This window comes from Miscanthus floridulus, chromosome 5, assembly GCF_019320115.1.
Source record: "Miscanthus floridulus cultivar M001 chromosome 5, ASM1932011v1, whole genome shotgun sequence".
In the NCBI taxonomy this organism is placed as follows: domain Eukaryota; kingdom Viridiplantae; phylum Streptophyta; class Magnoliopsida; order Poales; family Poaceae; genus Miscanthus; species Miscanthus floridulus.
The window spans coordinates 140574447-140602172 of NC_089584.1; the positions used below are offsets into that span (position 1 = coordinate 140574447).

Consider the following 27726-nt stretch of genomic DNA (forward strand, 5'->3'; position numbering starts at 1 on the left):
AGAATACAGGGATTTAGGAATCCTTACGGAGTCAGGATATGATGTTAACTAGGGCAGCGAATAATTTTTTGGAGTTGTATTAAAGGGCCCACCTTCCTAGCTTCGCTCCAGGTCTCTGAACTGACAGGACCGGGCCTGTGTAGTTAGAGGGTGTATTATGTCGAGTTTTAATATAATCTTCTTCAAAAAACAACTAGATTCTCATAAAGAGCGTGGAGCTGAAAAAATCTCACTCCCCACTGCTTCCTACTCAATCTGTATCAAAATGACTCTACTCCCTGTTCAATCCCCTATAGAATCAACTCTGAAACCATTTATCACCTTCTCCAGAGCTCCTCTTCTGCTCCAAAAGACCGTGTCCATAGCAGACGGCTTCATGCCATCGTGCGCTTTGCCTAAACACCAGAGCCCATCCCCGCCCCCCCCCCCCCCCGACCTTTTTCTGTGACGTTATGATCACTTCAGAGCTTACTTTCACATATATGTCCGGTGCCTATCATCATTATAGCGTCTCAAGGAATCAACGAAGTAAGCAACAACAAGAGAGTTTTCTTAAGAAAAAAATAGCAACAGAGTTTGTTCAGTTGTTAGGCTATCCGAACATCTCCAGTAGTCCCCCAATACAACTCCCCCAATAAAATTGTATTGGAGTAGCCCAACATCACTTTCTAGATTTGTTGGGGGAGATGTTGCAGTAGTGCCCCAATATATCTTCCACAATACTCATATGAAAGATGGGTCCCACAAGAGTGTAAGAGAAAATATGACTGAAAAGTGGTAGTTGGGATGATCCCCATGGTATTAGGGGAGTTGTATCTCCCCTTTCTTTGAGGGGAGATGAGGAAATATTGGTGGCCACCAAAAAAGGAAATAGGTATTGAGGAACTGCTGGAGCAAGAAAAAAGCATAGTTGTTCCTAATATGACAGTTTTATGGGAATAGGAGGAGGTATTAGAGAAGTGCAGGAGATGCTCTCAGCATATGATTCCTAGCTGGGTCACTAATGTCATGCATGCATGCGCTTGTTTGTATACTAAGTTTTAGTCTTTATAATCTCGCATGTTTTGCTTCTTGTTTACAGGACATGACTATAAATATATTGGTGTGCATCTCCATAATGATCACAACAAAGCTTGGGAAAAAGAACGGCCCTCCATCACGTACTCCTATATGTACGTCCTTGACCTCTTCTTTTTCTCATCGTGTACCTTTAGTTTTTTCTATGGTGTAGGACCAGTCAAACGGAATATAAGATACCAAGATTCGTCACTAACCGATTCCATAATCAAGCTCAAGCGGAAAGAATCATCTAATATAATATGTAATGCACGCACTAGTCGTTTTGTTTATTCCTAATAATATATATACATCGAGCTACAAATATATTGCTTTTTGATAAACAACACATGTTTCGTTCTTATTAAGAGAACATATTGCACAAGGTTTTGGGTGCCAAATATACACGCAGATCTTGTTCACTTGGCGAGTAACACTTTGAAGTCCATAACAATGGAGATCTTTACCACAGTCAAGGACCACGGTTAGCACATGTTCTTTGAAAACTTTTTGATGCATTTTTCCTATATGTTTTTAAAAAATAATTCACCAACCAATGCCATTCAAATAAAAAAGGAAAAAGAAAAACATGTACGACGATGGACGATGCATATCATATTTGAGACTTAGCCAGGCACATGCATGCATGAAGGCTGGTTGTATACTTAGAAACATTATTAGGTTCAAAGCTCAGCTGCAGGTTCTGATTCTCCCGTGCGGTTGACGAATGAGCTTGGATTGAACCAAAACGTATACCGAACCTATTCGATGCATAAATGCACGCACACAACCAAAGAATGGACGAGAGCTCGGAATGGCGTGGCCGTGGGGTCCTGAGACTCCCTGCCGTTCGTCCTGCGTCTGCCTGCATAATGCACGGAGCCTGAAGGCAGCATGCAGCAGCTATAAATAAAACCCAGCCGATGCAACTAATAACACACACCACGCACACCATCAACTCCATCACCTATCGATATATAACATCTTCTACAGTTCCCCCCACCCATCCTAAGCTTTGCCAATCTCCTTGCAATATATGGCCCTGTTCGCTTCTCTTATAATTCATACTTTTCAGCTTATTTTTTTAGTTTATTTTTTTTCAGCCGGAACAGTGTTTCAACTTATTTTTTCAGCGAAGCGAACGGGACCATAGTTGGCCAACCGGACCGCACGACGCAGGCACGGCTGAGCACGGCACGACTAGGCCCGGCAAGGCACGGTGGATTAGCCGTGTCGTGCCTCGTAGTGCCACCGTGCCGGCACCTCGGCCGAGGCACAACACTATAGCCAGTTAGCCGTGCCATGCCATGCCTACAGGCACGGCAGCCCATCGTGCCCGTGTCGGCCCGAGAACGCACCAACGCTTCGTCGTCGCTGCGCCGCTCATGGAGGCTGGTGGAGTCACGCCGCTCATGCCCGATTGGGGCCACGCCGAGCCGCCGCGCGTGATGTCGTGCTGCTGCCGTCGCGGGCGCTCACATGATGCCGCACCACCGTTATCGCGCGCGCCCACGTGAGGCCGCGCCAGTGCCGCCGTCGCACGCGCCTGCTCGAGGCTGGAGCACCCGCGCGCGCCGCTGTGTGCCCCGCCGCCGTCGCCGTGCCTCTTGAGGTAGGGCCGCGCCGCCTCCGCTTGCGCAAGAAAGAGGCCGCACGAGGGGCTCCGCGAGGTGGAAGAGGCCGGAGCCGGACACGAAGGCGAGGCTGCATGTCCGCTCGACGACGCGAGGAGAGGCCGGGGCGTGAGACTTGGAGATGTACAGAAGCGCAATTGAGAGGGAGAGGCGGCTGAGTGAGGCCTGAGCGACTTGGATACGGGAGCTAGGTTTAGGATTTTTGTTTATATGCTGCATCGAACGGTTGTAATGCATCTCAGGTAATCCAATGGTAGAGAATGACCGGGCCACATCGTGCCGACCCAATTTTCGTGCCGTGTCCGTGCCAGCACTGTGGGCCAAAATCGCGGCCCAGGCATGGCACTACCACCGGGCCGTGCTAGACATGGGCACGATGAGCCTCGTGCCGGGTCATGCTCGGGCCATGCTTTTTCGTGTCGTGCTAGTGCTGGCCTAGCGGGCTTGGCCCATTTGGCCAAGTTTACCGGAGAGCCGTGGACGGGGAGTCAAGTTAGATTATTACTACTTGACCATCTCCGCGTGCACTACTGGACCTCAAAACTCAGTAATGCTAGTGATGCCCTCCAGTAATCTCCTTTTCTGATAGGGGCATCGCCTCCCCGCTTCAACAACACACGGCAACGCGCGCCGGACTCAGCGCCACTCGGCCGGTCGGCCCCCTCGCATCATGGGAGCCGCCGTTGGGAAGCCAGCGTTCGGTGTCGCCGTCGCGCCGAAGACGCAGGCGGAGGAGCGGCTCGCCCTCGCGGAGCACGCCCTGCTCCAGTGGACTCGCTGCCCCGGCGCCGACTCGGGCATCTGGGACGCCGACGCGAGCTACACGAACAGAGGCCTCCTGGCGGCGGTCGACGAGGTGCTCCTCCTGGCGGCGGAGGGCCCTTTCCCGCTCCCCGCGGCCGCCTCCGCGCGCCGCCGCCTGGACAGCGCCGTCGGCGCCGCCGCGTCGCGCATGGTGGAGGAGTTCCTGCGTGTCAGGGTCTGGAACGGCTCCCGGCTGCGCGGCGCCATCGACAGGCTCTCGCTTGCCTCCACTGGCCTGTCACTGCTGGTCTTCCCAAGCGCCGGTGAGAGGGCCAGCTCCGCCTCGGCGGGCACTGGCGGGGACGTCGACGTGTCCGACGGGAGCCGGTCGAGGGCGAGCTCGAGCGTGCCTGACGAGGTCGCGGCCCTCTTGGACGCCGAGGTCTGGGACGACCTCGATCTCATCTGCTCCCCAGGCGTGTCCGTCCTTCACGAGATCGCGCTTCGGATCGTTCGTGCTGGACACACCGAGGAACTCTTCCGGGCGTTCGCCAACGCTCCCTGCGATGTGCTGGACAGGTAACATCAACGCTTCTGGTTTCTCTGTCTGGCTTCCTGCCAGTGAAAGGTGAATGGATTTGCATGCTCGGCTGTGACTGACGACGAACATGACGGTGACGGGTGACGGTGCAGCTTCTTGTCGATTCTTTGGGTTGAATGCTCGCAGCGGACGACGGAGGCCGTGATCCAGCGGTGGACAACGGTGACGAAGATCATAGGGAAGGCCATAGTCGCCATGCGGAGGCAGCTGTACGCGCAGAACCCAGGCGCGTTCGACGGTTTCAGGGATGAATACTTGCTGGCCATCGCGGAGAACCGCATCCTGATCCTGCTCGACTTCGCCAACGGGTTCACCAGCATCACGTCGCACGAGAAGCTCGTGTACATGCTCGGCATGTACGAGGCTCTCACCGACGCCGCTCCCAGCCTCCTGCTCCTGTTCAGCGGCGCGCGCAAGGAGTTCATCTCGGAGCGGACGCAAGGTATCCTCACGAAACTGGCCGGCGCGATGAGGGTCATGGTCAGCGGCGTCATGGCCAAGATCCAAGGCGACTGTCTATCCCCGCACACGCCGAGCGCGGCAGCTGGCGGCGTCCACCAGCTGGCGCGCGACGCCATGACCTGCGTCGAGCTGCTGGCGAGGCACCGCACCACGCTCGATTTGATCCTCGCGGACGCGGGCGCCGACGACGAACGCGGCTCCCTCGCCGGCGTCGTCTCGGACCTGATCGCGGGCCTGGAACGCAACCTCCAGGGGAGACTCGCTGTCGCCTTCGCCGACGCAGGGGGCTCGCGGCACCTCTTCCTGGCGAACAACATCAGCTTCGTGCTGAGCCGCGTCGCGGACACCGAAGGCGTGGCGTCCCTGCTCGGGGGCGCGTGGGCCGCGCGGCGCCGGATCCGGATCGAGCAGCACGTAGCGAGCTACTCCGCGTCGTCGTGGGGCCCCGTCGTCGCTCTCCTGGACATGCCCGTGTGTGGCAGAGGCAAGCCAGCGAAAATTCTGGCGGAGTTCAACGCGGCGTTTACCAGAATGCGCGACAGCGAGGTGTGCCGGGAGGTCCCCGATCCCGTGCTCCGAGCAGTGCTGCGGAACGCCGTGTCGGACATGGTGGTTCCTGCTTACTGCGCGTTTCTGCAGAAGCAACCCAAGCTTGGAAAATCTGTCAGGTACACAGCTGATGATCTGGCCGACTCGCTGTCGGAGCTGTTCGAAGGGGAAGCCACGGATGGCAGAAAAATCTAGTGCTTCTGTGAATGTACAACATTTTCAAGTTGTGCCAAACTGACAACGCTTGACCCTCTTTAATATTCTACAACTAAAAAGAATAAAGTGTGACCATTTTTTGGTGTGACATTTGTTTTGTTCGTCCGTCTGTCCACGCCTGCGATTCCACGATATCTTCCGCATGCTGATTGATCGTGCTATTCTCTTTGATTGAATATTGACTGTCATATGATAGAGGAATCATGGTAAAATAAAAAGTAGAAAATTATTGTGCTATCCATATACACATTGCATGTTTGTATGCACCAGCATACATGACAACGAGCAAAAGAAAAGAGAATTAACACAGAAGGAAAGAGAATTAAGACAAAAGAAACCTCTTTGTATTTATCAGAACCTTGTCAAATCTGTCTATATTTAATTACTTCCCCTCTTTGCATTTGCAAAATGTATAACTTTTTCTCCTTTCATTTGGTTTCACGCTCACGTGTTCCATCACCCTTGCTTGCTGTTTCTTGCTGAAATTGCCATTGGGTCTGTTCATTTTGAATCCTTTCACCATATCCCCGTTCCCCAATCCATGGTCTATCGCGACAGTAGACACCGGACATAATTTCTTGCGTGAATCATAGTTGATGTCATTTGTCTTCTATGGCTCAGCCTCCCAATCCCAAGAGAAGGTCCCTACCTCTCCTTGACTGAAGATCCGGCCTGTCAGAGGATCTCCTCGAGTCCATCGGGCAACGTCTCACGTCAGGCCACGACGCGGCGTCCTTTCGATCCGCTTGCTTCCCATGGCGCGCCCCCGTCCCGTTAGCGACCTTCAGGCCGCTCCTGCTGTCCCCATTCGACCCTGACTCGGACCACATCGGCTTCTACTGCGTCTCAGAGAAGAAGGTCTTATCCAAGACGCTGTCCGACGTGCGCGCCAAGGTGGCGTGCGGCTCCTCATGTGGGTGGCTGGTGCTCATGGACGAGGCGACGTCCGTGACGCTGCTGAATCCATTCGTCGGTGCCCGTGCCCCCCGCGTTAAGCTCCCGCCAGTAGGCGAACACGTCGCGACGGCGTCCTCATCGAAAAGCGTGTCTAGGGTCCACGGTCGATGGATCCTCCATCCCACCAACGGCTACGAAGACGCTGCAGGTAGAGCCATCAAGCTAGAAGACATGAGGGACGTGTTCTTCCATGAGATCATGCTCTCGGCGCCGCCTGACACCGCCGGCCGCGAGTGCGTGGCCATGTCCATGCTTGGGTGTTCCACGGAGGTCGCGTTCTGCTGGGTTGGAGTCGACGGCGCATGGACGCTGCTCGACACTAAACTTGAGTTCTCTGTGGGGTCCATCGTCCACTGCTAAGATAAGTTCTTGGCGATCGACTGCACTGGAGAAATCTCCGTCTACAGCAGTAACGCCGCCCGCGCTACTCCAACCGTGACGCTGCTGCCATCGCTGTCGCCACCTGCGAGGCTTTGCCACCGCAGCTACCTGGAATCAAATGGTGAGCTGCGTATTGTGGGTGCCATGGTGAGGACGTTCCATGAGACACAGAGCTTCACCTACAGCAGTGCGATCTACAAGTGCAACCTCCACGACCATACGTCGGAGTGGTCCAGGGTGAGGGACATCGGTGATCAGACACTGTTCGTGTCTAAACATTTCAATGAAAACTTCAGTGGAACAAGTGTATCCAAGTATAAGGAGAACAAAATCTACATGTCTGAGCCATTGTATGGGGATCCATATGACTTGGTCCATCGATTGGAGATCGTTGATATTGCTACCGGCGCATCCGAAGTGAAGCCCATCCAGAAAAAGATGCAGGGTTCCGAGGCTCTAGGTTGGATTCGACCCAATCTCTAGAAGGGAGGTACGTTGATGTTCTTCAAAGGTTTATTACTTCGAATACTCATATTAGGGCAAGCGTGGTTGGGATGTTTTTCGCTTCTGCACACAAGCAGTGGCTAAAAGAATTCGATATATGCCACATTTAGTTATTACTATTAGTTCACGAACTGAGTTAATTCAAACAAAACCTTAACCTTACTATCTGAGTAAGGACAAATTAGCACTGCAAATGCTTAGAAAAGCTGCTGAGAAGACTAAGGTTGAGTTTTCCTCCACTATACATACTAAAACCTATGTCCCCATTTATCATTGCCGATGCTTTTGATGCAAAGCAATTCAACATTACCATGATTAGATATAAGTTTGAGTCTCTCGTGAGCAATCTCATAGAGGGACTCTCATCCTTTATATGATCTGCCTCAAGGATATTGGCAGAACGATGGACCCATGTTGGAATGTCGCACCAAAAAGTGTCCACGTTTTGTCTACGATTTATTTCCCATGAATACATGCGGGTACTATGATAACACTAACTAGACAAAATGAAAGATTAGAGAGAATATGTATTGCCTCCAGAAAAATTTATTTATTAAGTTCTTTGGACTCTACAGGTAGTTTTAAAATATCTGTTTGCATGTCTTACCTCGTATCCTAATTCAAAATTTTATAGTTTAATTAGAATATTTAGGTGATTGTATATATATAATATTCAAGACAAGAATAATATATGTATGATCTTTTTGAAAGATTTCTGCAGTGTAAAGACATCTTCATTTTTCATGCATGCCCGTGCTAACGCTATGGTAAAAATAAAAGGACAATATATCAATTAAAAAATAAAAACAAAACTCATGCTCAAAGTCAAAGAGATAAATTATGGATGCTTGAATTTTGTCATCCATTATCTACCGGCGTGCCTATAAAATAGACTGAATAAATAATTAAACATAGATAGAAAAACTAAATTAATGAAAAGGATCATTGCAAGACATCAATCATCTCATTGTTTCGAACAATATCGCAAAGCTACTAAAAATTGTAACCATGCCCTCACCTCAAATATTGTCCAGATAAATGGATTACAATGAAAGAAATGGATATCAGAGATTTCTTTCTGCCAATATAAAATATTATCTTAGCCGCATCACAGAAAGGTCTATAAAGTAGAGTTTGTGAGTCTGCGACGCCACGCACTCCGTGACTGTGTTAAATTCATAAACTTTGCTTTTTTGGATTAAATGTCACTTTAACGTTGGTATTTAATTTTTACAGCATTGCTATCTTATCGTACTGTCGGGTACCTTAGAACGGGGTACCCCAAGCAAACATCAAATGGGTCGCTAAAATCTCATCTGAAAAATAAAGCTAGAAGGTAAGCCGTGGGCCCCTCACCTGCCACGACCGAGCCCACTAGGTCCTCCTCCTCCTCGCCTCGAGCCTTGAGCAGGAGGTCTCGGCATCCTGACACAAACTCCGCCTCGCGCGAGGCTCCCCAGGGAAGGCCTCGGCAGGGAGCGCCGTCTCTGTCTCGCCCGAGGCTCTCCAGGGAAGGCCTCGGCAGGGGGGGACATTCTCCGTTATCGCGCGAGGCGTCTCGCGCAAGGCCTCGGCAAGGAGCCCGATCTCTGTCTCGCGCGAGGCCTCAGTCTCTGTGTCGCTCGAGGCCGGGTCGCCCGCAGCCCGTCACCCCCCGCCTCGACCGACCCTCTAGACAACGCGTCATGTCTCATTAATGCTTCAACCACTCCCGCAATCTTAGCCGGACGACGGCTCAACGCCACAGAGTGGCCGACGCGACCCGAGGTTGCATCAGCGCCATACCGGCCGGGACAGGGCACGGCGGGGATTACCGGCCACTGTGTCCTAACGCTGTGTCCACGATCAGCGCCATACCGGCTGGGACAGGGTACGGCGGGGATTACCGGCCACTGTGTCCTAACGCTGTACCCACGATCAGCCGCCCACTCGAGGCCTCGGCACTGTACACCAAGGTCTCGGCGATCTTGGGGTTCGCGCCTGCCGAGACCCCTCCACCGCGGTGCAGCCTTGGCATCGACCCAGTCTCGGCCTCGCGCACAGTCCGACCACAGTGGCTTGCACGTTCACCGCCGCACCCACTCCGAGGCAGTCCTGGGGTTCCCACGACGCATAGAATCTGATGGAACGACCACGCCGCTCTAGTGCTCCAAGGACGGACCACTCCAACGACCACGCTGCCACAGGAACAGGCTACAGGGCCCGGACACGCCGCCTCTGTTCACACGACGCCGTATAGTTAGCTCGTGTACCGTCCTAGTCCTCCCTTCAGGCTATAAAAGGAGAGGACTTGGGCCGTTTTAGGGGGACGAAGGAGAACACCTTGTAACACATACACACACGCGCACATCCCTGCCGCCTGAGAGCAACGCCTCAAGCGGCCCGCACGACACCCTGCTGGGACCTGGGACCAGCTCCCTCTCTCCCTTAGCTTGTAACCCCCTACTACGAGCACTTCGGTGCAAGGAATACAAGATCGACCTCTCAGACTGGACGTAGGGCCTCGATTGCCTGAACCAGTATAAACCTTGTGTCTCTTTGCATCACCATCTGGAATCGGGAGCATGCAGAACAAATTCACTGGTTGGTTGAGGACCCCCCGGTCCGAAACACCGACAGTTGGCGCGCCAGATAGGGGCTCGCTGCGTGTCAGTTTCGTCATCCCAGCAGGTTCCGGATGGCAGACCCTATACGACCATTGCGTCTCGGCACCGTGGTTTGGTTCGGGAGCCTCAAGTTCATGTCTCTAGGGCATGAGTACGACATGGTACTCCTCACTCCTCGAGCCCCACCGTCCGACGATGAAGTCACACCCCGGCAGCCCAGGCGCAGGCGGCGCTCGGGCGGCCGCTCTCGTCGCGCTCGCCAAGCACGACACGAACAAGGCCACCCCGACGCTACGCGAATCCGGGGCGGCACGCCACCCCCCGCCGATATCCTACAACCAGCTGTTGGCATAGGGTCCCTGGCTGGGGACCTGTCTAGCCTGAGCTTGGACAAAGGAAAGTCGCCTGTGACACGCGGCGATGCCCAGTCGTCAAGCTCCGCTCCACCACTCCTTGAAGAACCGACCCCGGCGGGGCAGAATTCGGCGACGGCACCATCCCCATACCCCTTTGGGTTGAGAAATGCCGCCGCCTCTTACACCTACGCTTACACTGCTGCTCACGAGCATCCCTCGGAACGCCGCCAGCGCTTCGCTCTCGACCTGAGCATCCACGCCGACTCCTCGGATGAGAACGAGGCATGGCCCGGAGTGGATTTCTCCGGACTCAATGACCCTGGGGCTTTGCGCCAGTTCTTGGCCGCAAGAGACTACTGCTTCGGCTACTCCGACTCCGACGACGAAGGCACCTACGACCCCACTCGCGAGTGTTTTCATGTCGGGCTCGGGATGCCGAGGGCGGGCGAAGAGGATGAGGGGGCAGGTAGCCGTTCCCCGCTTCGCCCAGGCGCGGGCGCCGTCACACCTCCACGCGCCGTCCTGCCGGCCGCACGAAATGAGAGCGTCGCTCTTGCGCAACCTCAGCGCCCAGACCTAGAACAGCTCTGCGAGCACTAGGCCAAGGTCAAACAAGACCAACTCCTTCTGCAGCAGCTTCGAGACTCTCTCGAATAGGAACAGCGAGGTCGCGGCGAAGGCGGGGGAGCCCGACGGAGGGCCCGCGATGTGCATCACCGCATCCATGACGGCGAAGGGAGTGAGCAACCCCCAGTCTTCAATCGCGCTAGCCAGAACGTCGCGACTGTGGCAATGCTGGTCCGCGCAATGCCCGAGCCTTCTACCACGGAGGGGCGGTGGGTCCGCGGCGAGCTCCGGGATCTCCTAGAGACCACCATGGTTCAGCAGGCTGAGAGTTCTACCTCCCAACGACACGGGGGCGCCTCGAACCTGCCCACGGCACCACCTCGGCAGGACAGGGAAGCCCCAGCTCGTCTCGAGCCCGACCGAGCACCGATAGCCCACAGGGCCCCCGTGCTTCTGGATCGCCTCGGCAATCGACGCGAGGTACACGGAGACCCTGAGGTGATCAGCAGGCGACGACGCCACGACAACGAGGGGCCCGCTCGGGGCTACCACCCACACCGAGGCGGTCGCTACGACAGCGGGGAGGACCGCAGTCCTTCCCTTGAACCGCCAGGCCCTCGGGTCTTCAGCAGGGCCATCCGCGCTGCTCTTTTCCCCGCCCGGTTTCGGCAACCAGCCAATCTCGCGAAGTACAGCGGCGAGACCAACCCTGAACTCTGGCTTGCTGATTATCGCCTGGCTTGCCAGCTAGGTGGCGTGGATGATGACCTGCTCATCATTCGCAACCTCCCTTTGCTCTTGTCGGACTCAGCGCGAGCCTGGCTCGAGCATCTTCCTCCCTCACAAATCCACGACTGGCGCGACTTGGTGAGGATATTCGTTGGGAACTTCTAGGGCACATACGTGCGTCTTGGGAACTCCTGGGATCTTAAGAGCTGTCGCTAGAAGCTGGACGAGTCTCTCTGAGACTTCATCCGGCGCTTCTCCAAACAGTGCACCGAGTTGCCCAGCGTCGGCGACTCGGAGATTGTCCAGGCTTTCCTCTCCGGCACCACTTGTCGGGACTTGGTTCGAGAGTTAGGTCGGAACGTGCCGCGCTCTGCTGCCGCGCTCCTCGACATCGCCACCAGCTTCGCCTCAGGTGAAGAGGCTGTTGGAGCCATCTTCCCCGACACCGACACCAAGGGTAAGCGGAGGGACGAGGCACCCGAGGCCTCAGCCCCCACCTCCCCAAGAGAAAGAAAAAGGAGCGCCTAGGGAAGCAGGAGGTCCTGGAGGCTGATCTGATCGTGGCCGCAGAACGCAAGAACCCCCGAGGCTTCAAAGGCCCTAGGCCCTTCGACGACATGCTCAAAAAGCCCTGCCCTTACCACCAGGGTCCTGTCAAGCACGCTCTCGAGGATTGCACCATGCTGCGGCGTTACTACGCCAGGCTCGGCTCCCCGACGATGACGCCAAACAGAAGGGCGCCGGCGATCGGGACGAGGACAAGGACGACGGGTTCCCCGAGGTACGCAACGCCTTCGTGATCTTCGGTGGGCCCTCGGCATGCCTCACGGCGCGGCAGCACAAGAGGGAACCCCGAGAGGTCTTCTCGGTCAAGGTGGCCACCCCCCAGTACCTCGACTGGTCCCGAGAGGCGATCACCTTCGATCGAGATGACCACCCTGACCATGTTCCGAATCCCGGGCAGTACCCACTGGTTGTCGACCCGATCATCGGCAACACCCGACTCTCCAAGGTGTTGATGGACGGAGGCAGCGGCCTCAACATCCTCTACGCCAACACCCTGGAGCTCTTGGAGATCGACCGGTCGAGGCTCCGAGGCGACGTCGCGCCCTTCCACGGCATCGTGCCAGGGAAGCACACGCGACCCCTCGGGCGCATCAACCTTCCTGTCTGCTTCGGCACCCCCTCCAACTACCGCAAGGAAGTCCTCACCTTCAAGGTGGTCAGATTCGGGGGAGCCTACCATGCCATTCTGGGGCGGCCGTGCTACGCCAAGTTCATGGCAGTGCCCAACTATACCTACCTCAAGCTCAAGATGTCGGGCCCTAGCGGTGTCATCACGATTGAGTCCATGTACGAACATGCATACGACTGCGACGTTGAATGCATCGAGTACACCGAGGCCCTTATAGAGGCCGAGACCCTCATCGCCCACCTCGACCAACTCAATGGCGAGGTGCCTGACTCCAAGCGTCGCACGGGAGCGTTCGAGCCCGCGGAAACCATCAAACTCATCCTAGTCGACCCCGCCTGCCCTGACGACCGAGCGCTGAGGATCAGCGCCACCCTCGACATGAAATAGGAAGCCGTGCTCGTCGACTTTCTCCGTGCGAACACCGACATATTCGCATGGAGTCCCTCGGACATGCCGGGCATACCAAGGGAGGTCGCCGAGCATGCCCTGGACATCCGGGCCGAATCTAGACCCGCGAGACAACGCCTGCGCCACTTCGACGAGGAAAAGCGTAGGGCCATCGGTGAGGAGATACAGAAACTCTTGGCGACCGGGTTCATCAAGGAAGTGTCCCACCCAGAGTGGTTGGCTAACCCCGTGTTAGTCAAGAAGAAAAATGGGAAATGGAGGATGTGTGTAGACTACACCGGTTTGAACAAAGCCTGTCCAAAGGTCCCCTTCCAATTACCTCGAATCGATCAAATCGTTGATTCCACTGCAGGGTGTGAGACCCTGTCTTTCCTTGATGCGTACTCTGGTTACCATCAAATCAAGATGAAAGAGTCCGACCAGCTCGCGACTTCTTTCATCACACCATTCGGCATGTACTGCTACGTGACAATGCCCTTCGGCCTTAGAAACGCAGGTGCCACGTACCAGCGGTGCATGACCCAGGTCTTTGGCGATAACATCGGGCAGACCGTCGAGGCCTACATAGACGACATCGTGGTCAAAACCAGAAAGGCTGAGGATCTCGTTGATGACTTGAGGATAACCTTCAAATGCCTTAGAGAGAAGGGCATCAAGCTCAATCCCGAGAAGTGTGTGTTCGGGGTCCCCCGAGGCATGCTCTTGGGATTCATAGTCTCGGAACGCGACATTGAAGCCAACCCAGAGAAGGTCTCGGCCATAACCGACATGGGACCGATTAGGGACCTCAAGGGAGTACAGAGGGTCATGGGATGCCTTGTGGCCCTGAGCCGCTTCATCTCACGCCTCGGTGAAAAAGGTTTGCCTCTGTACCGACTCTTGAGAAAATCCAAGCGTTTTTCTTGGACTCCCGAGGCCGAAGAAGCCCTCGATAGACTCAAAGCACTACTCACGAATCCTCCCATCCTGATACCCCCGGCCAAGGACGAGACCCTCTTACTCTACGTCACCGCAACGACCCAAGTGGTCAGCGCTGCCGTAGTGGTAGAGAGGCAGGAAGAGGGGCATACTCTGCCCACCCAACGACCTGTTTATTTCATCAGCGAGGTGCTCTCCGAGACCAAAGCACACTACCCCCACATCCAGAAGCTAGTCTACGCCGTGGTCCTGGCCCGGCGCAAACTGCGCCACTACTTCGAGTCGCACCCAGTGACTGTGGTATCATCTTTCCCCCTGGGCGAAATAGTTCATAACCGGGAGGCCTCAGGCAGGATAGCCAAATGGGCTGTCGAGCTTATGGGGGAAACCTTGACCTTTGCGCCTTGAAAAGCGATCAAGTCTCAGGTCTTGGCCGATTTCGTGGCTGAATGGACAGATACCCAACTGCCACCCGCTCAAATTCAGATGGAGTGCTGGACCCTGTGCTTCGATGGATCCCTGATGAAGACCGGGGTAGGCGCGGGTCTGCTCTTCATTTCGCCCCTCAGAGTACACATGCGCTACATGGTGCGGCTCCACTTCGCCGCCTCCAACAACGTGGCCGAATACGAGGCCCTCATCAACGGCTTACAAGTCGCCATCGAACTTGGGGCACGGCGCCTCGACGTCCGAGGTGACTCGCGACTCGTCATAGATCAAGTGATGAAGGAGTCAAACTGCCTCGACCCCAAAATGGAGGCTTACTGCAAGTTGGTACGACGCCTAGAAGACAAGTTCGACGGTCTTGAACTAAATCACGTCGCGCGGAAGTACAACGAGGCCGCCGACGAGCTGGCAAAGATGGCCTCGGCACGTGCCCCGGTCCCCCCGAACGTCTTCGCCAGAGACCTCCACAAACCTTCCATTGAATACACCTCGGTAATAGAGGAGGGCCCACCTGTGCAACCCGCGGCGAAGCTCGACGCCCCCTCTGCTGCCGAGACCCCCTCGACCAAGCCCGAGGTCATGGAAGTCAACGCCGAGACTCCGCAGACTGATCAGGACGTGGATTGGCGAGTCCCGTTCCTCGATTGGCTTGATCGGGGGGAGCTTCCTGATGACAGAACCGAAGCACGACGGCTTGCGCGGCAAGCCAAGACCTACGCCCTCTACAACGACGAATTGTACAGGCGAAGTCCCTCAGGTGTCCTCCAACGGTGTATCAGTTCCGAAGCGGGCCAAGCCCTGCTTTGGGACTTACACGTAGGCGCCTGCGGGCACCATGCGGCGCCTCGGACGCTCGTAGGGAACGCTTTCCGCCAGGGGTTCTACTGGCCGACGGCAGTCGCCGACGCTACCAAGCTGGTACACTCCTACGAAGGATGCCAGTACTATGCCTGGCAAACACATCTCTCGGCCCTGGCCCTGCAAACCATCCCCATCACGTGGCCATTCGCCGTGTGGGGGCTCGACATGGTCAGGCCTCTGCAAAAGGCCCCCGGGGGCTTCACCCATCTATTGGTATCAATCAACAAGTTCTCCAAATGGATCGAGGCTCCTCCGATCAATCGAATCAAATCCGAGCAGGCGGTGCTGTTCTTCACTGACATCATCCACAGGTTTGGGGTCCCCAACACCATCATCACTGACAACGGGACGCAGTTCACCGGCAAAAGGTTCCTGACGTTTTGCGACGACCACCACATCCGTGTGGCCTGGTCGGCCGTAGGACACCCAAGGACCAACTGCCAAGTAGAGCGTGCCAACGGCATGATCCTACAAGGCCTCAAGCCAAGGATTCACAACCGATTGAAAAAGTTTGGCAAGAAATGGCTCGACGAGCTCCCGTCGATCATCTGGAGCCTGAGGAACACTCCAAGCCGAGCCACGGGATTCATGCCTTTCTTCCTAGTCTATGGGGCCGAGGCCATCCTCCCCACCGACTTGGAATATGGTTCCCCGAGGCTGCAAGCCTATAACGAACAAAGTAACCACACCACCCGAGAGGACACCCTTGATCAACTGGAGGAAGCCCGAGACATCGCGCTACTACACTCAGCCAAATATCAGCAGAGCCTGCGGTGCTATCAGGCCCGACGCGTCCGAGGCCAAGACTTGAAGGTAGGCGACCTGGTGTTGAGGCTAGCACAGAGCAACAAGGGTCGCCACAAGCTGACCCCGCCATGGGAAGGACAGTACATCATTGCCCGAGTGCTGAAGCCCGGGACCTACAAACTAGCCAACGAGAAGGGCGAAGTCTTCACCAACGCTTGGAACATAGAACAGCTACGTCGCTTTTATCCCTAAATTTCCAAGCATTGTACATATCGTTTCTCGAAGAACAATTAAAAAGCGTTCTTTAGTTCATCTAACTTTTCAAGAAACCCCCCGAGCCCATCGTAGGCCTCGGCAATACAGTAACAAGGCAAGGGAAACTCAGTTCTGCCTCGGCAGAACCAAGCGTCCCTCGGGGGCTAGATAGGGGACCCCCCTAGGCGTCCCCTAGGTCCCATGCACCATTCTTCAGTTGTTTTTCACAAAAAATTCCTACGCCAAGTCCCTAGCAGGCTCTGACGAATCAGTTGTAAAAACCCCTCGGACCAAGGTCTGTTTCCTAAGTAAGAGGCCGGTAGAGTCGCGAGACGGCCTACGCCTCCAGGCTACGGCACTCCCTCACTACCTCTCGCTCAAGGGACGGCTTAGGCCCCAAGGGGGTGTTTTGCAAACGAAATCCGATCAGGAGCGACAGAGGGTAGAGGCTCGGAAACATAAGAAAAACAACTAAGAAACACAAGTACTTTAAAAGTAAAGGCCTCGACGGCCACAAGCGTTACGATACAAAAAATAACCCCTATTCTATTTTTACATAGCCCTCGGGGCCCAGATCAAGGCTCAGGGCCTTCAGCACCGGCAGATGGTAGGGGAGGAACCACCTCCTCTTCGAAGAGCGTCGCCAGCGCCGTGCCAGGGCCTTCCGCCGCCTCCATCAGCTTCGCCACCGCCGCGTCGGCCTCCTCGTCATCATCAGGCAGAACATAGCCATCACTGATGGCCGGGAGGTCGACGCCAAGGTAGTGAGAGGAGATGACGGCCAGCGCCCGCTTGACACCCATGTGCAGTGCCCCTCGGAGCCGTTCGCGCATCTGGCTGCTCAGCGCAATCAAGCGGCTCCCAAGGGAGCTGCCTGATTGAACCCCCTTGACCTCCAAGGCCTCGCAGGCAGAAAGGGCAGCATGCTTCAGCGCCTTGTGCTCCTCGATCTCGGTCTCGAGCACCGTCTGCACCGTGTTGGAAGCCTCGGCGGCCCGAATGATCTCCGCCTCTGACTCTGCACCGTGGAAAATGGAATGAAGTCGAGCGAGAGAAAGGACAACCTAAGTTAGGGACGGAAGCCCATGGAACTCACCCTTGGCCTTCTGCTCCCAGCGATGGGTCTTGGCTTGACAGGCCTCGGCCTTCTCCTTCAACCGTTGGGCCTCGAACCTAGAGGCCTCGGCCGCCCTAGAAGCTTCACTTCCTAGCTCCGCGTTATACAAGGAGGTCAGGGAGCAAACATAAGGAAAGGGAAACAAAACAAGGGGACTGGAACTCACCCTCGACCGCCCCCTTCAAAACCACAGCCTCGATTTGCGAGGCCTCAACCGCAGCAAGGGCCTCGTTCAGAGCGCCTTTTGTCAGCCGGTGCACACTCTCCTCTGCCCCCAGCTACCCGGCGAGGGCCTTGCCTGAGGTCGTCGCTTCTTTGGCCCGGGACCTGAAGGCATCTCGATCGCTGATCGCGCGGGTAAGCTCCTCCTCCAGCTCCTTTACCCGCGCCGCCAAAGGGGCGAGCCACGTCTAGGCCGTGGCCACCTCGACCTTCGCGTCGGCACAGCGAAGGCGGAGGTCCTCCACCTCCGCGCTTCGCGCCGACAGAAGCTCGTTAGCGTCGGCAAGAAGGCCCTTCTGCCGCTGAAGCTGGTCCTAGATGCCCCTCTCTCACCGGAGAAAGATCGACTTCCCGAGGGACCGGGTCTCGAGCTCCTGAGGAAACAGAATAGAGGTCGTCGATTGCGACAAAACCGAGAAAAGAACGACGTCACGCGAGAAAGGAAAACGCGAACCTAGGCGACTCCGGGCAGTTCGTCGGCCACCACGGACAAGGCCATCCACAGCGACCGCTCTGCCAGCTGGCGGTATTGCTCGAAGGTGCCCCACCGCCCGCCCTCGGCTGCGTCCTCGAGGGCGAACAGGGGCTCCCCCTCAGGGTCGTCCCGGCTCCACCACAGTACCCGCGGGTGGTCCCACCCGCAAGGCTCGGGTCACGCCCGCACGAGGGCCGAACTTCCCTCGTTCAAGATTGGCGCCGGCTGTTCCACGGCACCAGCGTCCTCGGCGTCCACCACCTCCCGCGCCCGGGAGGTATCGTCGGAAGAGATCGGATGGACCTCTGCCTCCCGGGCGCTCTCTCGTAACAACGGCGGCCCCTGAGCCAAGGGCGCCACCGAGGCCTCCGCCGCCTTCATCTTCGCCTCCTGCACGGACGGCCCCGCTGCCATTACGACGGCCGTGGTGATCTCGGGGGCTCCGGACTCTGCCATCGTGGCCTCAGAGGACGCAAAAACACCGGTCGCGGCCACCGCGGTCCCGGCGGCCTTGGGCGCCCTGTCCTCTGTCGCCTTAGCCTCGGAGACCCCGGGGGCCTCGACAACCAAGGGCACGCCGGCCCCATCTGACTCGTGAGCCTCGCCCCCGTGGGATGGGAGCGATCCCTCTCTCGTCGGTGTAGGGGCCGCCTCGGCAGCCCCTCCTTGGGCGGCCGGTTCTTTCAGGTCGACCCTCGCCGACGCCGCGCCGCGGTGGATGGCGGCTTGCGCCTCCGCCACCCAGTGGGCGGAGGAGCCGGGGCTCGCCTTAATAGGGTCAGCGCGAGACCAAAAAAGTGAATGGAAGACACCATGACCCTGCCAAGAATACACTTGCCTTGAACGGGGCGGCCCCTGCTTCGCCACGGCAAACCTCATCCACAGCGGCGGAGGCGGCGGCAGAGGCGTCGCCTCCGTATCCATCGGCGCCGGTCGGTCTTCAGCGGACCCCGGCGCCCCTTCGGTCCTCTGTAGGGGCGGTGGTGTCGCCTCCACCGCCACCTGCTCCACCACGGCCGCCGAGCCTACCGAGCTGACGGCGCGCTTGCCTAACGCCCGCGCCTCGGGCATGTCGGCCTTGGCCCCGGAGCGGGCAACCGCCGGCCCCGGGTCCGTTTCTCCTCCCCTTCCCAGGGGTGCTGGGCTGCTTGCCGACACCCCGGGCGCCACCTCCACGACGTCAGGAAGGTGGTCCAGGGGACCTCGCCCTCCCTCGCCCTTGTCGTTCCCGTCCGAGGCCTCCGTCGACAACGACGTCGACGGGGATTCCTCCAGCGGGAGACCGTCCTTCCGTTGTTGACGGCGGCGCTTATCCAGCTCCTCGCGCGCGAGGATGTGCTTCGTGCGCTTCATCGCCTTGGCATCCTTTCGCCTCTTCTGCGCATCGGCGTGAGCGCGGTTGACCGCCCACCGCCCCGCGTCCTCGGGAACGGGCGGTGGAGAGGAGCGCACGTCCCTCATCCCCTGAAGGAACGACAAACGCGCATGAGGGAACAAGGGGTAAGGGGAGACTAAGGAGATTTAGAGGCTACAGCGGCACACAACTTACCAGCGAAAGGAACCCCCAGGATGGCCGCATCGCGATAGGGGTCAGGTTGCCGCCCCTCAGCTTCGCCTCTACCGTCTCCCCCACCCGACGAAGAATTTCCTCGTCGAAAAGGGCGGAGGAGGACATCCGGGTGCCTTCAATGGGCTCACCCGGCTTCATCTCGAACAGCCGCCGCCGCCGAGCCATCAGCGGCAGCACCCTCCGGCGGTGGAAGGCGGCCACGACCACAGCCACGGTAAGGCCATGGCCCCGCAGCCTCGCCAGCCCCTCCAGGAGCGGCTCTAGCTTGGGCTGGTCGACCTTCGGGACACCCCACTTCCATTTCTCCGGGCAACTCCCCACAATCCGCCCGGTGTAGGGGGGAAGCCCTCCGTCGTCGTTGCGAGGTAAAACCAACTCGTGTACCACCGGCGGTTGGAGGACACGAGTTGGGCCGGGATGTAGAGGTGTAGGCGGTCTTGACGCACTTGGAGAGTGCAGCCTCCGGCCCGCGCCGCCTTCCTCTTACCCGACGTGCCCATCAGCTTGGTAGTGTGCCCCGCCCAGAACAGATGGAGCCACAACTCCCAATGGGGAGCGATCCCTAAATACCCCTCGCAGACGGCAACAAAGATAGCCGCCTGAGCGATGGAGTTGGGGTTAAAATTGTGAAGCTCCACGCCGTAGTAGTGCGGGAGCGCCCACATGAACCGGTCTGCCGGGACGCCGAGGCCGCGCTCGTGGAAGGAGATGAAGCTTACGACGTAGCCGTCGCGAGGCCTCGGCTCCGGCTCGCCGTACGGAGCAATCCACTCTGGCCTAGTGGGGTCTGTCACCGGGTGGAGGAGACCACCGTCGACAAGCGACTAGAACATCTCCTCGGTGACGTCCGATGGATCCCAGGGGTCCGCCTCGACAACGACGATGTCGCCGGCCATGGGTGCGATGGAGAAATCAGGTGCGGCGGTGAGTTTCTTCTCTCCCTCCCACGCTCTCGCCTTTTTCTCGCTTTCTCCCTAGGCTCGCTCTTCTCTCCTCTTCTTCCCGGCACCCGCTGCTCTAGCGACGGCTCGACGAAGGCGGCGCTAATGCAGGCAAGGTAAGACGAGGAGGGGCGAGACTCCACGGGTATTTATGCAGGGAGGAGGCGAAACGAATGGGCGATGAAATCGGGGAAGTTTCCCCCCCCGATCCGGCGCGGTTAACCACGAGCCGATTTCGCCGGCCCACGCGCCCACGTCTCCCGCATTAAATGCGAGGACAGTTACGTCCCATCCACCATGCCACGCTCGGCCACTACGGCAGCAGGTGTCGTTTCGACTCCCCATGAAACTGCCTCAAAAGGCGCGCTGCCCGTACCGAGCCAATAGGGAAGATATTCCCTGCGGCCTATTCCTTTCGTATGAAGGAACCAGGCTCTGAACCTATTATGATCCAGGGGTTCGAAGGCTGGGCCCCAAAGGGTTTCGACAGCCGCCCTAGGATAACAGAGTCAGGGATGACCACAAGCGAGCCCATACGGGGCCGAGGCCCAAGCAAGCAAAACGCTTGGGACGCCCAAAGTTGTGTCAGAGACCGGAGGAAAGTCTCCGAATGGGATCCCACCGTAGGGAGGCACCGAGCCACCGAGGCCTAGCGAACAGCCTCGGCACCCACTAGAGACATCCTCTGGTACTCTTGGAGTGTGTCTCTGGACCGCTAGCCGTCCCCTAGCAAACGGGGTACGGGCCTCCACTCGGACTACCCGATAACAGCTCACCGGAAGTGCCACCGCTCGTGCCCATCGAGGGTAGCGAGGCACATTCCACCCCTGCTTCCGAGCGAAAAGGAAGCGTGAGGGTCGCACAAAAAGTCAGGGGAACCCCCGACGGCCTTCTCGTTTTATGCAGAGGCTATGGGGCTCTTCTTGCAACCTTGCCGAGACCCAGCGACCCCAGCTCGCACTCAAAGGGGCTCGGCAAAACAAACCCTCCTTCCGAGCGAAAAGGAAGCATGAGGGTCGTACAAAAAGACAGGGGAGTTCCTGACGGCCCTCTCACCCTGTGCAGAGGCTAGGGGGCTCTTCCTGCAAATATGCCAAGACCCCACAACTCGGGCCCGCGCCCAAAAGGGGCCTCGGCAAACAAACCCTCACGTGCGAGGGGCGTATAAAAAGTCAGGGGAACTCCCGACGGCCCTCTCGCTCTGCGCAGAGGCTAGGGGCTCTTCCTGCAACCTTGCCGAGACCAGAATGGGCTCGGCAAACAAACCCTCCGTCCGAACGAAAAGGATATGTGAGGGGCGGATGAAAAAGTCAGGGGACCCCCGACCGTCCTCTTGCTCCAGGTGGAGGCTCGGGGGCTCCTCTTGCACCCAAAGACCAAGACAAACGGTTCAAAGCCACGCTAGAGATTTCATTACAAAACACGATAAAGGGCACCGAGCCCGTTACGGTCCAGGGGTTCGAAGGCTAGGCCTCCAAGAGGTTTCGACAGCCGCCCCAGGGCAACAGAGTCAGGGACGACTTCGGGGCGAGCCCACGAATGGCCTAGGCCCGAGCGAACAGTCGCTCGGGGCATCCTAAGTCATGTCCGAGACCGGCAGGAAAGTATCCGAATGGGATCCCATCGTAGGGAGGCACCGAGCCACCAAGGCCTAGCGAACGGCCTCGGCACCCACTAGAGAAATCCTCTAGTACTTTTGGAGTGCGTCTCTGGACCGCTAGCCGTCCCCTAGCGAATGGGGCTCGAGCCTCCACTCGGACTACCGATAACAGCTCACCAGAAGTGTCCACGCTCGCGCCCATCGAGGGTAGCCTGGCACATTCCACCCCTCCTTCCGAGCGAAAGGAAGCATGAGGGTCATACCCAAAGTCAGGGGGCCCCTGACGAACCTCTCGCTCTGTGCGGAGGCTAGAGGGCTTCTTTTTTCTACAGCCTCGCCGAGACCCCCACAACCCGAACTTGCGCTTATGGGCTCGGCAAATGCAATAAGAACTAATTGCTCAAACGCGAAAATGGAGAAAGCCCCTGGAGGAGTAACTTCACTCCTCCAGGGGCTCGGGGGCTACACCCGACGGGTGCGCTCGCGCGCACCCACCGGAACCTCAAAAAACAAACCAATTCCTACGGAGCAGGCATAAACCCGGCCTCGACAAACCCTCAGGGAGAGTGCACGCACTCCCCCCGAGGCTCGGGGGCTACTGTCGGGTACCTTAGAACGGGGTACCCCAAGCAAACATCAAATGGGTCGCTAAAATCCCATCTGAAAAATAAAGCTAGAAGGTAAGCCGTGGGCCCCTCACCTGCCACGACCGAGCCCACTGGGTCCTCCTCCTCCTCGCCTCGAGCCTCGAGCAGGAGGTCTCGGCATCCTGACACAAACTCCGCCTCGTGCGAGGCTCCCCAGGGAAGGCCTCAGCAGGGAGCGCCGTCTCCGTCTCGCCCGAGGCTCTCCAGGGAAGGCCTCGGCAGGGGGGACATTCTCCGTTATCGCGCGAGGCGTCTCGCGCAAGGCCTCGGCAAGGAGCCCGATCTCTGTCTCGCGCGAGGCCTCAGTCTCTGTGTCGCTCGAGGCCGGGTCGCCCGCAGCCCGTCACCCCCTGCCTCGACCGACCCTCCAGACAATGCGTCATGTCTCATTAATGCTTCAACCACTCCCGCAATCTCAGCCGGACGACGGCTCAACGCCACAGAGTGGCCGACGCGATCCGAGGTCGCATCAGCGCCATACCGGCCGGGACAGGGCACGGCGGGGATTACCGGCCACTGTGTCCTAACGCTGTGTCCACGATCAGCGCCATACCGGCTGGGACAGGGTACGGCGGGGATTACCGGCCACTGTGTCCTAACGCTGTACCCACGATCAGCCGCCCACTCGAGGCCTCGGCACTGTACACCAAGGTCTCGGCGATCTTGGGGTTCGCGCCTGCCGAGACCCCTCCACCGCGGTGCAGCCTCGGCATCGACCTAGTCTCGGCCTCGCGCACAGTCCGACCACAGTGGCTTGCACGTTCATCGCCGCACCCACTCCGAGGCAGTCCCGGGGTTCCCACGACGCACAGAATCTGATGGAACGACCACGCCGCTCCAATGCTACAAGGACGGACCACTCCGACGACCACGCCGCCACAGGAACAGGCTACAGGGCCCGGACACGCCGCCTCTGTTCACACGACGCCGTATAGTTAGCTCATGTACCGTCCTAGTCCTCCCTTAAGGCTATAAAAGGAGAGGACTTGGGCCGTTTTAGGGGGACGAAGGAGAACACCTTGTAACACATACACACACGCGCACATCCCTGCCGCCTGAGAGCAACGCCTCAAGCGGCCCGCACGACACCCTGCCGGGACCTGGGACCAGCTCCCTCTCTCCCTTAGCTTGTAACCCCCTACTACGAGCACTTCGGTGCAAGGAATACAAGATCGACCTCTCAGACTGGACGTAGGGCCTCGATTGCCTGAACCAGTATAAACCTTGTGTCTCTTTGCATCACCATTCGGAATCGGGAGCACGCAGAACAAATTCATTGGTTGGTTGAGGACCCCCGGTCCGAAACACCGACACGTACGATCCGTGTGTTTTTAGTATAAATTGTTAGTTATCCCGTAGCAACGTATGAGCACGCTACCTAGTACTACTGCAAAGTTCCCTTTCTTCATGGATGCTATATATAGCAGCCAGTGGTAGCACACTTGTTTCTTAGCATGCACTGATAATCTGAATATTCCATTGTAATAAAAGAAAAGGGAACAGTTTGGACATGTAAAATGTGCCAGAAAGCAGCAACAACATGTGGACAGAAGTCTACATAGTTTCTTCTTTTGGGATTAAGGAACAGATGGGACACAGATCACAAGAACAAGCTTAAGACACGATAGATAAGATCATCATTCTGGGCAGCAATGGCTACTGCGTATTGGGCACGCGCACTTGGAGTTTGAATGAGAGTTCAGAGTTACCGCTGAGTTCGAACTCGCATGTGTCACCTTCCTGCAGGCTGTTCTCCCTGCAGATGTCAACCCAGCCGGTGATGAAGCCGTTGAACCTAGGGGTGCATTGGTAGAGCACAGGCCAGAGTCTCATGCATGGGTCCTTGAGTATTACAACCTTCCTCCCATGTTTCTTCGTTCTTGGAAGAACCGGCAGTCGACCGGGAAGCTCCTGTATGTACAAAGATCTTTCAGAACAATGGTGCAGAATGGTGAGCTCAGATCAGAAGGAAATAGAATAGTCAGGGTTACTCACAAGCCATGTTTGCCCTGGTGCAGGCACATCGATGCAAAACTTGACGCGGTGGATGGATTCAGAGCCGTTTCCTGCAGGTTGTACTGAAACTCATGAATTAAATGTTGTGTGGTACATATGTGAAATTAACATCCATCCAGTTCATGGTTCTAAATTCTGGGAGAGTATGAGGAGTCATAAATCGTGATGAACACTGTAATACCAGTTTGCAGAGGATTCTGCCTGAGATCAGGAAGTTCATGAGGCTTCGCGCTTCTCGACATGATTTCAGTAGCATGCTGTCGTCCTATACCATCTTGCATGTTACATTGGCCACTTTGTGGTGCATCCTGCTTCGTGGTCATGGAAGAATCTGCTGCAACAAGTACTGAATCTTTGTGGTGACTAAAAAAACATGCAAACACAAAGGTAAAAAAACTGTACGTGTAAATTCAGAACTAAAGGTTGGAAAATAGTACTAACATTCTTTATGTGCAGCTTGCTTGTTTACGAGAGGGAGCAAACTATTGCGTTTATCCTTATTACAGCTGCTTAATCCACATTCATTAGAATGCATTTCAGCATCAGCTTGAGGAGAAGAGTTATCCTCTCCAAATGATGGCGGCTCATTAGCGGGCAGCGCGTTGATGTCTATATCATGCACTGAGGAGTCAACAAAATATGATGTTCCTGTTCCTAGTGCATCAGTCATCTCTTTATTTTCGATACAAAGTACTGCTTCTGGAATCAGAGAACGATGACCGTCTCCCATAGAAGAAAGGTGATTCTGCGGGGTATCCTCAAGGCAACTGAATCCTGAGTTTTGTCCAGTAGTAATAGGCCCTTCCATATTCAGATCAACAGAAAATGATTCTGGGTTACACATATCGCTTTCAAATTCATATATATCAGCCGACAGAAATATATCGTCTATACTCACTTCATTAAGATCCATCATAGCAAGAGGTACACTAGCATCAAAATCTGTCGGCAGATTCAAGCCCTCGCCATGCTCTATTTCATTAGCAGCAGAGACTTGCACAATACTTGCAGAAATAGCATTGTAATTGCTTTCATTCTCTTCAAGCATTGTGCTGTCATCGGCTATTTCTGCCTCTCCATCTAACACCTCCTGAGCTTCACACTCATGTCCCGCAGGGGCCTCAGAAATTTCTTGTGGTTCTGCGGCTCCAGCCTCCGGTACTCTCTCTGATGCGTCTGAACATTTCAGCTCAGATACAGAATCTGGAACGTCAGAGTCGTCGATGCAGACCTCAGCTGCCATCTTGATCTTACGGCCTCTCGGGCGCATACCATTTTGGTGATCATCAGTACGTTGTCTCTTCTTACAGTTTTTCACGCTGTTCTTGGTTACCTTCTTCGCTGTCTGGATGCTGGGAGAGCTTGTTTTCTGCCTGGGCTTCCTCTTCCGGCTCTGCCTTTTGTTCTTCTCACAGAGATACAGCCTCTCAACAGCAGATGGGGCAAACATCTGCACGGTGAAGACCGACCTGGCAATCTGCCTGAACACCAGGAACTCGCCACAGCTGACGGCATGGTCCAGCACAAAGTTCTTCCATCCATGCCCAAATGACAGTACGCCGTCGCGCAAGCAGAGCCGCACGCGCCACCGGAGCCCAAATGCGTCCTCGAGAAAAATGTTGGAGCCTGCCAGGTCCCAGATTGTCCGGGCAAATGGGGGTGGTATATCCTGCGTGTGTGAAATGTACATGGTTCAGATGAGTTCTGGTATCACTCAAATGAAATCCTCAGGTATCTCCTGCCATACATACTCTGTGCAAACATGCACAGAATCTATGCCTTTATAAAACAATGCAGACATGCAGTGAGATCAATGCAAGTAATCCAACAAAGGGGGGAAAAAACGTACCATGTCCTCGGAGAAGTAGCCCATCATGACCTTGAAGAAGGACGGCACTGCTGGGACCGGCCGCGCATTGCTGGAAGACGGCAATGCGGACGCCGAAGCGGGCCGGCCATGGATCCGGGCACACCTCTTGGTGCAATCCACGCATGCCCGCTTCTTGTGCGGATCGCAGGCCGTCTTCTTCTTCCTCCTCCTCCTCTTGACCACCTTCTCAGCTTCCACCTCCTCGTCACCGTCTACTGCGACCACGATCTCCTCTGGCTCTTGCTTCACAGCTCCCCCTACCACCTCCGCGTCCGTTGCAGGTTGCATGTCAACACATGCGCGCGAACATTTCACAGAGAGCAAGGCAAGTGGTGGTGCAGATGTTCCTCGCGGAACGGCAGGGTGGAGAAGAAGACACCAATAATGCCTTCGGACTGCGGTGAGGCTTGCTGCATGTGCTCCTCCTCTGTTCTCGTTCCCGTATGGCCGTATTATAGAAAGAACATTAGGAATGATTTAGTATCCACATAGGCTACACTTTCCACTGTGTGGGAGGAGAGCACATCGATGCTCCAGTGCTCCCTTGATTCACACTTGGCGCCAGTAACTGACGGACGGCGGGCCCGCGTGGCGGGGGATGCGAGGCACGAATTTGATTGGTCGCTTCTCCGGTGATCGGTGATCGGTGATCGGCGGAGCGGCCCGCGTGCCGACGTTGTCACCTGTTGGCTCGGCTCGATCGTTTACGTGGCTTATAAACCGACCTACGTTGTTTGGTTGCAAAAGAAAAACACTAAATGATGATGACTGATGGCAGCGATCGAGCTCCTCCTCTCCTCTCTGTCTGCCTCGTAGTCAGTGCCTGACTGACGGCCACTACCTGGCTCTTGCTTGTTGCCTCTAGTGTGTCTGTCCTATTTCCTGTTAGGCCGCGTTTAGTTGCCTGTCGATCCGGCGTCGCCGGAAATCACCGTAGCGTAACGTAGTATTTTGTTTGTATTTGGTAATAATTGTTTAATTGTTAATTAATTAGGTTCAAAACGTTCGTCTCGCAAAGTACAACCAAACTGTGCAATTAGTTTTTGATTTCGTCTCCATACATGTACCACAAATT

General features: G+C 56.4%; 3 protein-coding genes across 5 annotated transcripts; 2 read left to right on the forward strand and 1 right to left on the reverse strand.

Moving 5' to 3' along the window:
* The first annotated feature begins 2191 nt into the window (after window positions 1–2191).
* Window positions 2192–5350, forward strand: LOC136453873 (exocyst complex component EXO70A1-like). Its single transcript, XM_066454424.1, has 2 exons — window positions 2192–4013; window positions 4128–5350. The coding sequence occupies exons 1-2, from the start codon at window positions 3361–3363 to the stop codon at window positions 5239–5241; spliced, it is 1767 nt and encodes a 588-aa protein (XP_066310521.1). The 5' UTR covers window positions 2192–3360; the 3' UTR covers window positions 5242–5350.
* Window positions 5351–5803: 453 nt separating this feature from the next.
* LOC136455499 (uncharacterized) lies at window positions 5804–6579 on the forward strand. The gene is made up of 2 exons (XM_066455500.1): window positions 5804–5819; window positions 5942–6579. Exons 1-2 carry the CDS (start codon window positions 5804–5806, stop codon window positions 6577–6579), a joined length of 654 nt encoding a protein of 217 aa, XP_066311597.1.
* Window positions 6580–24287: 17708 nt separating this feature from the next.
* On the reverse strand, window positions 24288–27066 carry LOC136453874 (B3 domain-containing protein Os01g0905400-like). Of its 3 annotated transcripts, none has more exons than XM_066454426.1 (5): window positions 26631–27066; window positions 25223–26450; window positions 24963–25112; window positions 24761–24831; window positions 24288–24676 (listed from the first exon to the last, which is right to left on the reverse strand). In XM_066454426.1, the coding sequence occupies exons 1-5, from the start codon at window positions 26937–26939 to the stop codon at window positions 24422–24424; spliced, it is 2013 nt and encodes a 670-aa protein (XP_066310523.1). In that variant the 5' UTR covers window positions 26940–27066; the 3' UTR covers window positions 24288–24421. The 3 variants fall into 3 exon arrangements, with proteins under 3 accessions (XP_066310523.1, XP_066310522.1, XP_066310524.1); XM_066454425.1 differs by having other exon boundaries at window positions 24963–25127; XM_066454427.1 differs by lacking the exon at window positions 26631–27066 and having other exon boundaries at window positions 24963–25127; window positions 25223–26604.
* Between the last annotated feature and the right edge of the window lie 660 nt (window positions 27067–27726).